The following is a 12,656-nucleotide window of genomic DNA, read 5'->3' as shown; positions in this document are numbered from 1 at the left end:
GAGTCTTGGGCTTTACAATAGTAAGATGGGCGTTAAAATCATATTCAATATATAACTCCTAACCCAAATATGTTTGGTAAACAGTTTATTTATGTCCTTTTATGCCGGCACTCCAATCATTGCAGATTTTATCTGGTGCACTCTAATTTCCAATAACAATAGTCCAATGAAAGAGGCACACAGACTTTTTTTCAAAACTTCAAGCTGTATTAGGCATATAGATCGAGCGCTTTCGGGGATACAGCCCCGTCCTCAGGATACCAGCCACAAGTTACAGTGATGTAGATAACAAGAAGCTCCCCATCCCCAGCACACACATAAATACCACAGTGAAGTGATTTCTTACCTGTCCCCGCCGGGCGCCGCAACTCCATTGGCCAGATGTCACCTCACTTCCTGATTACGGCCGGCTGTCAGGGTCTGGAACGCACATTAACTTGAATCAGCTTGCTTTTCTGCATCTGTGAAAATGGGAACAGGGAACCAATACATCAAAATACATACACACAATATACAAAAGGAAAAATAAACATAATAGAAGCACAAAAAATAAAGCATAAAAAAATAAATAAAAAAAATCAAATAATGAAAAAACTCTGCTACAATATATAAATCTATATTGTCACTTCCAAAGGAGCCAAACTATCGGGATCATCTAAGATAATGCTAGATCCTAAAAAAGGATATATATAAAATAGGGTCAGTGTCCAAATATATATATATATATGTGTGTATGTATATGTATTAGGCATATAGATTAGCGCTATATGTGTGTGTGTGTGTGTGTGTGTGTGTGTGTGTGTATATCTATATATATATATTATGACTAAACTATAAATAATCCAACACTCTTTCCTATTAATTTTACCAATATTGGGAGTAGATGATGCTTGAATAAAGTCTTTATAGTTGACTCATTTTACTGGTTTCAACTGGCTTCAACAGATAGGAACATTCTAAGGCGGGGTATCTTATTAACCGCTGTAAATTACTGCTTCTTTTGGATCCCTTGGTGGGTACCCAGTTAGCCTTGGCAAGCTGCCACTTATCAGGGATTATGCTGTATCCCTGTTAAGCAGCCCTATCAGACCGGCTTTTCCGCAATAACAGATCGGTCCAGGAACTTCTCCCGAATCCCATGTGCCATCATCCAAAAACTGTAAATTTAGCGAATGAAAAGACAGGCTATAATTGGATAGCCCCATTATATCGACATGATAAAAATTGGGATATTGGCCCTTTTGTGACATATGGTAAAATACTACCGGCAATAGGATACCACCTTAAATGTTGGTTCAGGAAACACCTGAAATGGTCTCTAGAACTGTCAGTTCTACTATGACCATTACAGGTCATCTGCTAATTATCTGTTCCTATATGTAGAAGGTATATTGTGTTCATACTGAATGATTTAAAATTGGTAATTCTGTCTTTTCAGATATAGAGCAGTACATAACTGATTTTAAAGGAGGACACTTTTCCTTATCTATGAGTCCTACATACAAGTCTGGAGGAAAGAAGAAGGGCGAGAATGGAGCCTGGAGAAAAGTCAGTACAAGTCCCCGTAAAAAGTCCAATCTTAACTCCTGGAACACCGGAGAAGAGAGAGAGAAAGGTCATATGTACAGTAATGTTATACTACTGTGTGCCACTCAGATTTTCCTGCATATTGCTTAGGGCCCTTGCCTAGCTACAGTTTAATTTCAAGGAAACTATGAGTTCCAGGAACAAGCAGTGTACAGCAGTGACATGTGCTCTGTGTAACATGTGCTAAAGCTGCCCATAGTGTGTGACCGGCTCACATAGCTAGCACTACATCAGTATGTCTGCTTGGATTATAAATACTCTTTCTAGAAGGCCTGTATTAGGCATATGTCATTCTATGTCATTCTCCCGCACTTTACAGACACAGCGTATGTTAAAGGCGCGTGCTAAAAAAAGGTGTATAATGCCAGTAGTAGTATTGCATCATACACATAATATGCCCAGTAGCAGCAGTGATATAACTAGATATTTTGTTGCCCTGCGCCAGAAAATTAATTAGTGTCCACACACACAAACAAGTTAGGGACAGTTCGCAAAGCGTGTGCCTTGTTCATTGCCAGGGGTATCTTGCCAATTGCTAGGAGTTTCTTGCTACTTGCCCCGGGGGATTAAATGCTCATTGCCAAGGGGGAATACATGTTTGTTACCATGAGGGATTACATGCCTAGGGGGGATTAAATGCTTGTTGTCCCGGATTGGGGGGGTATTAAATGCTCATTGCCCATAGGTAGGTACCCGGCGCTAACGCAATTCACACTAGTAGTGTTAGGCACCCTAAAAGACACTGCTGGACAGAACGGGGGCAGGTGCTGGGTTGAGAGAGGGGTTGATGGGGGAAGATGATGTGGGGGGGGGGGGGAGTGTGAGAAAGTAAGAGGAACATGTGTGGGGAGGGGGTGATGTGGCCAGGGCATGTGAGGAGAGAGGGATCAGCAGAAGAGAAAAGGGAGAGGAGAGGAAGGGGGGATATTGTGCATGGTGAGGAGTGTATGAGGAGAGAGTGAGATAGAAAGGGGAACCTGTGTGTGTGTGTGGGGGGGTGTGAGTGCCTAGGATGGGGGAGGAGGGGTGTAAGGAGAGAGTGAGCAGGGGAAGGCTCTGTGGGGAGGGTGCCAGGGGGGGGGGGGGGGGGGGAGCGGATGAGAGAGGGGGGATGTGAGCAGGAGAAGGGAACCTGTGTGGGGAGGAGGGATCTGGGGTGCCATGGATGGGGAGGGCATACTGTGGATGGAGGAGTGTGAGGAGAGAGTGAGCAGGGTAAGGCAGCCTGTGGAGAAGGAGGGGATGGCAGAGGGGGGATGTGAGCAGAAGGGAACTTGTGTGGGGAGAGGGGGTTGCAGGGATGGGGAGGGGGCGTCAGGGGTTCCACGAATGGGGAAGGGGAGAAAGTGAGAGAAGAACCTTGTAAAATAAATAAAGTCTGCATACAGACTGTGCTGCGTGTCTCTGTGGCGCTGGACATGCTATCTAGGTGATGGGGCTGGTGAAGCTTCCTGTTTCACATTAGCAGCACAGGCTCCTAAAAGCTGCTGAGCCTCTCTAGCTGCCGGGTTGCACTGCCTGTGTGAAGCTCATGGTGAGTGATGTATTACAGGGGGGGGGGGGGGCAACTGCTGTGCTCCTTCCTATAGGCTCCTAGTAGCTACCCTTTAAAGCCCCGACCCCAGAGTCAGACTTGGGCACTCGCACTATGTGTATATATACATGGGGAGCTGCGTGGAACTCTGGGAGCAGCATGTCAATTTGCGTGGCAGCGCGTTAACTGGGCACAAAGCGGGAGTTTTGGCAAGTCTGACACAGCAGAGCCGCAGAGCATGGAGAGCACCTACACAGCCTGAGCCGAGATGAGCTTTGCTTCCAATTCACATTATGACATACAGTGCCCCAGTTTATATTATGTCACAGCACAGTGCTGCCTCCTGTTCATACTATGCCACATATGCAGCTTTATAACCCGGGTAGCCCCCAAAGCCCTTGCACCCACTATACTTACGCCCAAGGTTACTGGACAAGCCAAGCCTGCTGCCCATGTACTATATAGATTAACTATAATTGATTTTATTTCCAATACAGGTGGAACTACAAAGAATGAACTAAAGAATGGAATGAACATCTCATCGATCAAAAAAAAGTATGCTCACTTTAGGTCTTGCTTATACACACTAAATCTAAAGTAATGCTTTGGTAATGTAACAGTATTGCACATGTGAGTATTCAAGTATGCCCTGTTCTTAACCAAGCCACATAAATCCCACCTGGATCTCTGTAAAATTAAATGTCTCATGCTGCAGTGTGTTTAGCGCAAGAGACAGTCTGGAACCCGAAATGCTAGTCTGTGGGGAAAGAAGGCAGTCTGATTCCTCCTAGACCTTGGCTGTAAGCTGATCAAGTCAATTATTCATCCTCTTGCTCCTTGTGTGGCTGCCTCCCTTTCACATCCCTAGTTATGGCCCTGATAAGTGCAGTTCTAACCAAAATTTTGCTTGTAGTATCCCTCTACTGAATTTTTTCCTCTACATATAGGAGCTGGACACCACGTCAATGACACCCATGTGGGTTTACATGGAACCCACCCTGTATATCAGGGGTGGGGAACCTCAGGCTCGGGGGCCGTATGCGGCCCCTGTAGCCGGTCCCACCCGCCTGGCAGCTTTGCTGGAAGTCAAGTAGAGGGGAATTCTCGCAAGAGGACGGTAGTTCTCACAAGATTCCTCTTAATCAACAGCAGCCGGAGACTGTCAGTCCTATTCCGCGGCAGCCGCCGGAGCGTGGGACGGCTGCAGCAGGACAATTTGTAAGAGAAATTTTTACATATGGCCCCCCAAGGATTTTTTCCCCATACAAATGGCCCGTGGCACAAAAAAGGTTCCCCGCCCCTGCTGTATATAATATGCCTGTGCAGACAGCAAAAAATCTTGCCGTGGCGATAGCAAGACCATCTGTAGTTGAAGTATAGTTGAGAACTGGGTTAAGGGGTCTGAAATAATCTGGACTGGTGGTAACTTTAAATGCTATAATATTGGTACTGTTATATGCTACTACCAATTGTATATTTCCTACTGAAATATATTTGCTATACTAAAGAAAATGTGTATTTTTTGTGTACAATTGACTGTACCAGATCTTTGGATCGTGACCACTCTAGATCTCTCCTTGTGGAACAAAGGCTGTCGGTTGGATCAGATGATGATGTGGATCTTGTGAAAGAATTGCGAGCAATGTGTTCCAGCAAGTCAGAACCAGACATTACCAAGGTAAGGCCTGTACGACTGTTTTATAGAATGGGATTCTGCGTTGCTGTACTAAAATATGCATCAGTCATGTGATAGAATGCCTTCAACCACCAGCACTATTCAGTTGTGAAAGAAAAAAGGTTTATAGCTGTCATGATAACATATGCATTACCATATACAGCTGTGTACGCATACATCTAGCCTCCTTGTGCATTAAACAGCCCTTATAGTGACACCATGCCATGGCATGACACAGCTGTGAGCATCTGTGTCTGCAACTTTTTCCATTACAGTGTGCCTTATTTGCAAAATGGTGACTTATGAAAAACCCTATGAAACTTTTGAAAGACATAAGAAAAAGTAAAAACGAGTTGGTCAGAGAGAGTCAAGCTGTGTAGTCACGGTTCAATATATTTCTGAGCAATATATTGCTCAGTGTCCAGTTTTCAGGAGCGACCAGAGATGGTCTCTGATTAACAAGAGACTCTGCCAGGGGAGCCGCAGAGGGAAACAGCTGATCGCAGGAGCAAGCTCCTGCAACCATCGACCATTAGGGGGTTGAACACAGGAGTGTGCACCTGGCAATTTATCGCTGCAGCACAAAGAAATCATTGGCAATATGGTTGCTCAGGGACCATATTGCAAGTGATATTGCACCGTGTGTACACAGCTTAAGAGTGAGTGTGAGTGTAATATATGCTCCTGTTATGGCGTCCAGCTGGCAGTTCATCCACAGGCCATATATTGCTTTTTAATTGTATCATGCAACACTCACATTTTTTTATAATTGTTTTTTGTAATATTATACTCTCTGTTTAAAATTAAATAATAGAAAACAAAGAATTATCCAATTATTAATGTTTACACCGCATCAGTGATCTAACTGAGTTGTGCCACATTGAGACACCTGTGTGTTCCCCAAAGAAACCGCTATAGGAGTATAACAGTCTCACTGATTGTGAGTATTGTATGCTGGCTATTCCTGTCTCTAGACATTGTTGTGGTTTGAATACTGGTTTTATTATTGCAAATGGAGAAGCAATCCAATTGTTCAAAGAAACCTGATTATATAAGTTGGTTGTCTAATTGATTGTGAGTATGGTACGCTAACTATACCTACAATTAAGCATCATTTGGGGTGAATGCAGATCATTGTATACACAGTGAAAGAAATTGTCCATTAAAGAAACCTGTATATGCACTGGTTGACTCACCTCAGTGAGATTCTGGTGCATTTTCATCCTTCAGAATGCAGAATTACTTAGTTTTTTCCCCCCATATTTATCTATTGTGTTTGGGTTTTGATTACATACTAAACATGAATTGTGTTTTATTTATGAGAACATATTATGAAGAGAAGATTGAATCAAGTTACTTCACTGCATTGTGGAAACTGACATGTGACCTTGAAAGTTACTTGCACATACCTACATCCACTTAGGCCTTCGGTTCTCTTATTTAGCAGACTACAACTGTAAATATCTAAAAATGTTAATTATAATACTCACCTATTCCAGTGTAGATTGCTTCCTCTTTGTTTCATGTAGGCATCCCTTGTGACTTCTGTCAATAGGACATCCCTGAGCATATCATCGTAGAACAGTGGTTCCCAACCTCAGTCTTCAAGTACTACCAACAGTTCATGTTTTCCAGGTCTCCACACAGAATCACAAGTGAAATAATTTGCTCCACCTGTGGACCATTTAAAATGTGTCAGTAAATGAGTACACCTGTGCACCTACCTGGTGACCGGGAAAACATGAACAGTTGGGGGTACTTGAGGACCAAGGTTGGGAACCACTGCTTTGTGAACACAAGATTATCTCTGCTGGAGATTGGCTATTTGCTTCCCATAGAACTCGGTGTTATGAAAAAAACATTGTGCTCTATGATGGCTAACCACAAAGTTAATTGAACTTAACCAAAAATTGTGACCTGTATTAACCTTGTGGATAAGTTCAATTAAGTTTGCGGTAACCTTGACCAATCTCTGCTGTGTCCTTGTGTTTAGTAAATTACAGAGCTGCAGGCTATGAAAATACTGCAATCCCGAAAGGACACAAATTATGGTAAATTTACCCCTAAGTATCATTTATGTACTGAGCATTATTTATCCTTGGGATCTATTTTATTTGTGAAACTTGACTAAGGACAGAGACTTTTTATTCTTTTCAAAATGTTTGTATTTGTAGAGGATTGGGTGGTCCTCATCATACAAGTGGTTGCTAATTGACAATTGCTCCTTGAGTCTCACATACTGTTTTTTAATAATATGCTTGTGCATCCTATTCACAAAATAAGTCTTACAAATAAGATGAATGGTAACAGAAGTAGTCGCATGCAAAGGGATGCAGTTTAAATCCCGGCGTTCAGAATCCCGACGCTGGAATCCTGACCGCCGAAATCCCGACACTTTCTCCCTCCAGGGGTGTCCACGACACCCCTGGAGGGAGAATAAATTAGCGTGCCGAGCGTAGCGAGGCATCGGGCCCGCTGCGTGGCGAGCGCAGCGAGCCCGCAAGGAAGGGGGGCATCCACGTCCCCCCCCCCTTGTCGGGATTTCGGCGGTCGGGATTTTGAACGCCGGGATCCCGGCCGCCGGGATTTCATACTGAATCCCATGCAAAGAGGCCGGACACTACCGAGTCACAAGTTATTTGTAACAGGACTTGGAGTGCATGGAGTATAGATGAATGTGGACACATCTGGAATAATACTATTAATACATGTTTTCGTTATTTTAACATTTTGTTTGTTTATTTATATTTAGATTGCAGACCTGGATACCTGTCTGGTGATATTTAAAAGTCCTTCAAATGGGCAGAAATCCGTAACGGTTAACAAACCATGTTGTCAGATGCCACATAAAGTAAGATTTTGAATTACAGGCCTATAATAATGTGTGTGTGTGTATATATGTGTGTATGTATATATGTATATGTGTGTATATATATATATATATATATATATATATATATATATATATATATATATATATAAGCAAGACAAAGGTTTTTTGACAGCTGCGCTCAAACCGTGTTGGAGTGACAATTTGGCAGTCCAGCAAAAAAGAGTCCTCCTCAATTAAAAGTTTCAAACTCGAGACACACCACTTCTGGGTCTCCTTGCTTAGGTCCCTTTAAACATAGACCGTTGCTCCCCAAAGTATAAGACCCGTGTCCAGCGGGTATTAGAAATCTGTAGAAAAGGAAGGACAATGGGGGCGCCTCATAGCGTAGTATTTTTAATGTAAAAAGTTTATAGACAATACAGCAGATTTAAAAACAGACAGAGGATGGTACCCGTACCATTTAATTCCTCCGCTGTGGGCTCGAATACCACAAGGTTTTTAATATCTACCCGTCCACGGATAACAGCACGCCTCCTCCTGCGGGATTACAGCACACCACTCAGCACTTGCAGCCTTCCACAGACTACAAGCGCGCCGGTACCTTCTCCTCGCTGGGTCAGGGAACGCCGATCACCGGGACACAGAGCACGGATGACGTCACACAGGCACACCCCAAACGCGTTTCGTCATAGAGACTTCGTCAGTGGGTTGTCCTGTGTGACGCTCATCGCCATCCTTTATTCCCCGTACAGCCAATCACAGCCGGCATACAACCGGACAATCCCTCTAGCCTTAGAAGCCGGGTGTCGATACATAGTTATCTATATATATATATATAATTTTTTTTTTTTTTTTTTTTTAACTTTGTATCCAAAAGGGCTTACGTTACAATGCGATGCGACTAGGATGGACCAGACTCTGCAGATTAATTAGATTTTTTACACTTGTATATCTGTCTGTAACCAAGTCTATATCTGGATACAAAGTGTTAGGAAGCAGTGGCCACAGCTTTTTACCACACTAAGTTTTGCTTAATATACAGACTCCGTCATACATAGTGTCACTTATCAAATTGCAGTTACAGTGCACTATATATGGCTTTGCATTGCTAAGTTGAATTTCAGGTAAAAATGATTTCAAAAGTTACAGTACTTGGCACTAGCTGAGCTGCATGGGACTTAACAGGCCACTTGTGCCGTGTGTCTTGAGTCACATTGCTTATTGAGTAGTTAGTTGTACACATCTGTACATCTGAGAAAATTGCTAACTCGTCTTAATAAATCAACATTTAAGTACCAAGCGTACTGGCATCCGGGATCTACAGATTATCAGTCGTATATTAGTGAAAATGAGTTCTATACTCATGTTTTTGTACATTTTTATTGTATGCGTGGCTATCATTAACATTAAATATTCTGTAGGTCAAAACCTTATCCTCAATTTTTGCTAGCAGGACTTATATTCGGGATTCCTATCGGGTGGTATATTTATGACCTGGCAAAATAGATGAACTCACCAGAGCATGATTAACAAAATTCACAAAACATGACCTGTTGGCGGTACTTGAGCACTGGAGCTGGGAACCAATGCATTAAACCCAGTGAAGCCAACCCTAAAATTCTGCCAAGGAGGGGGTGTGGCATTGTGGTTAGGGGGCATAGGATTGCTGGTGAAGGCGTGGCCTCAAAGCCCACACTTCAATGATGCTGGGCTGAACCAGGCTTTCTGCTGTGTGCATGGGCAATCCATCTGTTTGCACACTGTATGAAGAAATCCATTTTTCACTATTTTACGATTGATTCCCTGACTGTCTGTACTTTTGGTTTTTATTTTATATATTAAAAAAATGAATGAATTAATGTTCTGACTGGATAGTGTGTTAGTATCCTATTCAAAAGAAGTTCATTGTATTTAAAGTTCAAGTACCTTCTTTTAATAGCAGATTGTGAAATGGGTACTTATATGTTAGTTGGGCGCCCACTATAGTTACTACGCTCATACCCCCACTATCCATGTCGGCATGGAGCTGATATCATATAGTGTGGCGAGCGCAGCGAGCCACCGTGACCGAAGCGTGGTAAGTGGACGCGGAAAACTAAGCAAGTAGCTTAGTCGGCGCCCAACTAACATATAAGTACACTGAAATGTTATTTTGAGGTTTCTTTTAGTGGAGAGATTCCAGTATACAGACCAACTGCAACTATTTAGACAGGACTGTCCTGACCTGGACAGTGGGGTGGTGCATTATGACCAAAGCATTTTGTAACATAGTTGATCTCTTCTTTTGTAACAATGTCATGATTGCACTTGTGCGGACTCTCCAACAGCAGTTATGGTTCTACTAAATGCTTTGTCACTGTATATCAAATGTGTAATCTGTATATTAAATGCCAGGCTATGGCTTTATCAGTAAGTTAGCTGCTGAAAACCAGTCAGATACCAGACTCTATGGCAATGAACATTCTCCTCCTAGCTGCAAAACGCATTCATACAGTATGTATCTTTTGTTTAATCAATCACCTTAAAAGTGTGACCTTGTCAGCCAATGCTGTAGCTAAGCTCAACAGAGAAATTTGTAGTAAAGCTGGTTCAAAGCGATGCTACTGGTCTGTTTTTATTATTTCACAATGCACATCATTATGGCAACTAATCAGGAACCATCTACAGAATGAAATTTCACTTTCCAACTTCCTTAGTCATGGTTTGTATAATGCAGTCTAGCCGATCTTCAGTCTGGGTGGAATATCCCAATCAAGTTATATCAGTGGCTAATATATATAAGCTACAGCATGGGAAATCAGCATGGACATTGAGCATTGGGCCTAATTCAGCATGGATCAACACAATCTGGTTGATTAACATACAACTGCGTGTACATAGCCTTCGCATTGCGCCTGCAATTTGTGGATTACTCTGCATTTGTATACTGCTTCAATGCTTCGCATTTTCATGGACAGGAGGGAACATGGCCACAGCAATGACCACTCCCATTTTGTTGCTTTAGCAGAATTGTAGAAGCCTTTGTTGCATATGGAAAATATTCTGCGATTTTCTGCTTTTTGTGAATGGATTTGCAATGGCCTTTTTTCTTTCTTTCTGGGCCGCAACTATTTGATCACAGCAACTGCTTTTCCTCTGCTTAGCTGTATATTCTGAATTAGGCCCATTATGTGTTTCTTTTCCTCTTATTTTTCCACTAATATAACAGAACCATTTTGTTGTCTGCAGAATGGGGCATGTCCTCTCCGCAGCAGTCCGATGTCCGAATACAGTGACCAGAAGCCAAAACTAGAGCCTGGATGTATAAAAGTAAAATCTTTGCTCCCTATACCGAGAAGTAACCGACGAAGCAGCAGTAATACAAGGCAAACAACCATTTCTAAAGACTCAAAGTAGGAGTTCTTGAGCTTGCACAACAAGAAGGCCAACACACTGAGATCTGTACATTTTTATATATAATCCCTGAAGTGCACAAGCAGCCTGAAATCCCTCACTTTTGTATCATGTATTTAAGGGTTGTCTATCTGTAAAAGAAGTATTCCTTGTAGAGAGACCATTTATGTAAATATGGAATTCCATTTTCCCTGTATTATAGTCTGTAAATGGGGACTCAAAAATACTTTATATGTATATATGTTTATAATGTGTTGATGTAAGTGGTTTAAATTACATATTTGAGTCTTGGAAAATTTGGATGTTATCAACATTATTTTTTTAAAAAAGCAAAGAGATTGTTTTGCAAAAAGTATTAATGACAGAGTTGTCACACAGACCACATACAGGATGGTCCGACTGAGTCCTGTTGTATTATGCACCGTATTACTAACAGAGGTGTCACACAGACCACATGCAGGATGGTCCGACTGAGTCCTGTTGTATTATGCACCGTATTACTGACAGAGGTGTCACACAGACCACATGCAGCATGGTCCGACTGAGTCCTGTTGTATTATGCACCGTATTACTGACAGAGGTGTCACACAGACCACATGCAGGATGATCCTGTATTGTATTATGCACAGTCCTGATCCACATAAAATCTACATTAAAGGATTTGTAATATCCACTTTCTGTACTCAGAAAGCTAATACAGCATGGCAATAACTAGAATCACTGCCCGATCAATGCACCTTTTTATACAAGCCATAGACAAAATGTTGACTGTTCTTTTAATCATCATGAATAGCTTTTGCTTCTTGTGTATTGCATAATTTGCTGTTTGTGTTGCTTGCTCTATTTACATTGTTGTTTCACTAATGTACAAAAAGAGTTCTTGATGCAATAAACACATTGTCTCCTGTCTAGACAGATAATAGTAATTTTGTTCTTCAAATGTCTATTTGTATACATCAGCTATGCATGGTACTACTGTGTATGGTAAAACATGGTACAGATTAAATTGGTGGTATATATTTATTTATATACTGTATGTAGATCTAAATCTACAAATGAATGGAAATGTGGTTTAGATTTCCATGTATTACTGAGCATGCAATCTGTGTACATTATATGGGTGAGGACACTCCATGCTTCCTGCTTAGGTCACAAGTTATGTTTGCCAAGCAAGCTACAGTATGCACGTCAGCCAACATTATAGCTCAAGATCTGAATTTGCCAAGAAAACCAATAGCAGTCACTTAAAAGCACTAAATAGAATATAGGCTATATGTAATAAAACCTGTAGGGTCCATTAGGTTCCATTCTGGTCACCAAATAGACTCTTCTGAAGCTCTTCTTTAACCTGGCTACTATAACTTTAGGACTTTCAGTAGCCAACTTGACTAAAGTCCCCGTAGATTCTAACAGGTGTTTAATGTGTAATATCTAGCTTCGGGGAAGGCACTGTACTGCAATCTAGGTGTTCTACTCTACTGTATCTTCTGTGTTTAAAAAAAAAAAATGCTGGGGCTATATCCTATTAGCAGTGGTAATTTACTGTATGTGTTATCGCCAAAAACAGGAATTTTTCGGCAGAAAAAAAAAAGCCCAGTACACACCATCAGGCTAAAATAGTGATATTAGCCCAT

General features: G+C 41.8%; 1 protein-coding gene across 1 annotated transcript in view; it reads left to right on the top strand.

The window, feature by feature from the left end:
- Nucleotides 1-11,931, top strand: part of CTTNBP2 (cortactin binding protein 2) — a 109,073-nt gene extending 97,142 nt beyond the window's left edge. Inside the window, exons 19-23 of the mRNA XM_083182807.1 lie at nucleotides 1,439-1,615; nucleotides 3,619-3,676; nucleotides 4,667-4,799; nucleotides 7,549-7,647; nucleotides 10,858-11,931. Of these exons, the coding sequence (XP_083038933.1) occupies nucleotides 1,439-1,615; nucleotides 3,619-3,676; nucleotides 4,667-4,799; nucleotides 7,549-7,647; nucleotides 10,858-11,025 (635 nt within the window). The 3' untranslated portion in view covers nucleotides 11,026-11,931. The remainder of the gene's footprint in view (nucleotides 1-1,438; nucleotides 1,616-3,618; nucleotides 3,677-4,666; nucleotides 4,800-7,548; nucleotides 7,648-10,857) is intronic.
- The last annotated feature ends 725 nt before the right edge of the window (nucleotides 11,932-12,656 follow it).

The sequence above is a fragment of the Crinia signifera genome, chromosome 4 (assembly GCF_055691185.1).
Source record: "Crinia signifera chromosome 4, ASM5569118v1, whole genome shotgun sequence".
Classification (NCBI taxonomy): domain Eukaryota; kingdom Metazoa; phylum Chordata; class Amphibia; order Anura; family Myobatrachidae; genus Crinia; species Crinia signifera.
This window is presented reverse-complemented; position numbering and strand designations above follow the sequence as displayed.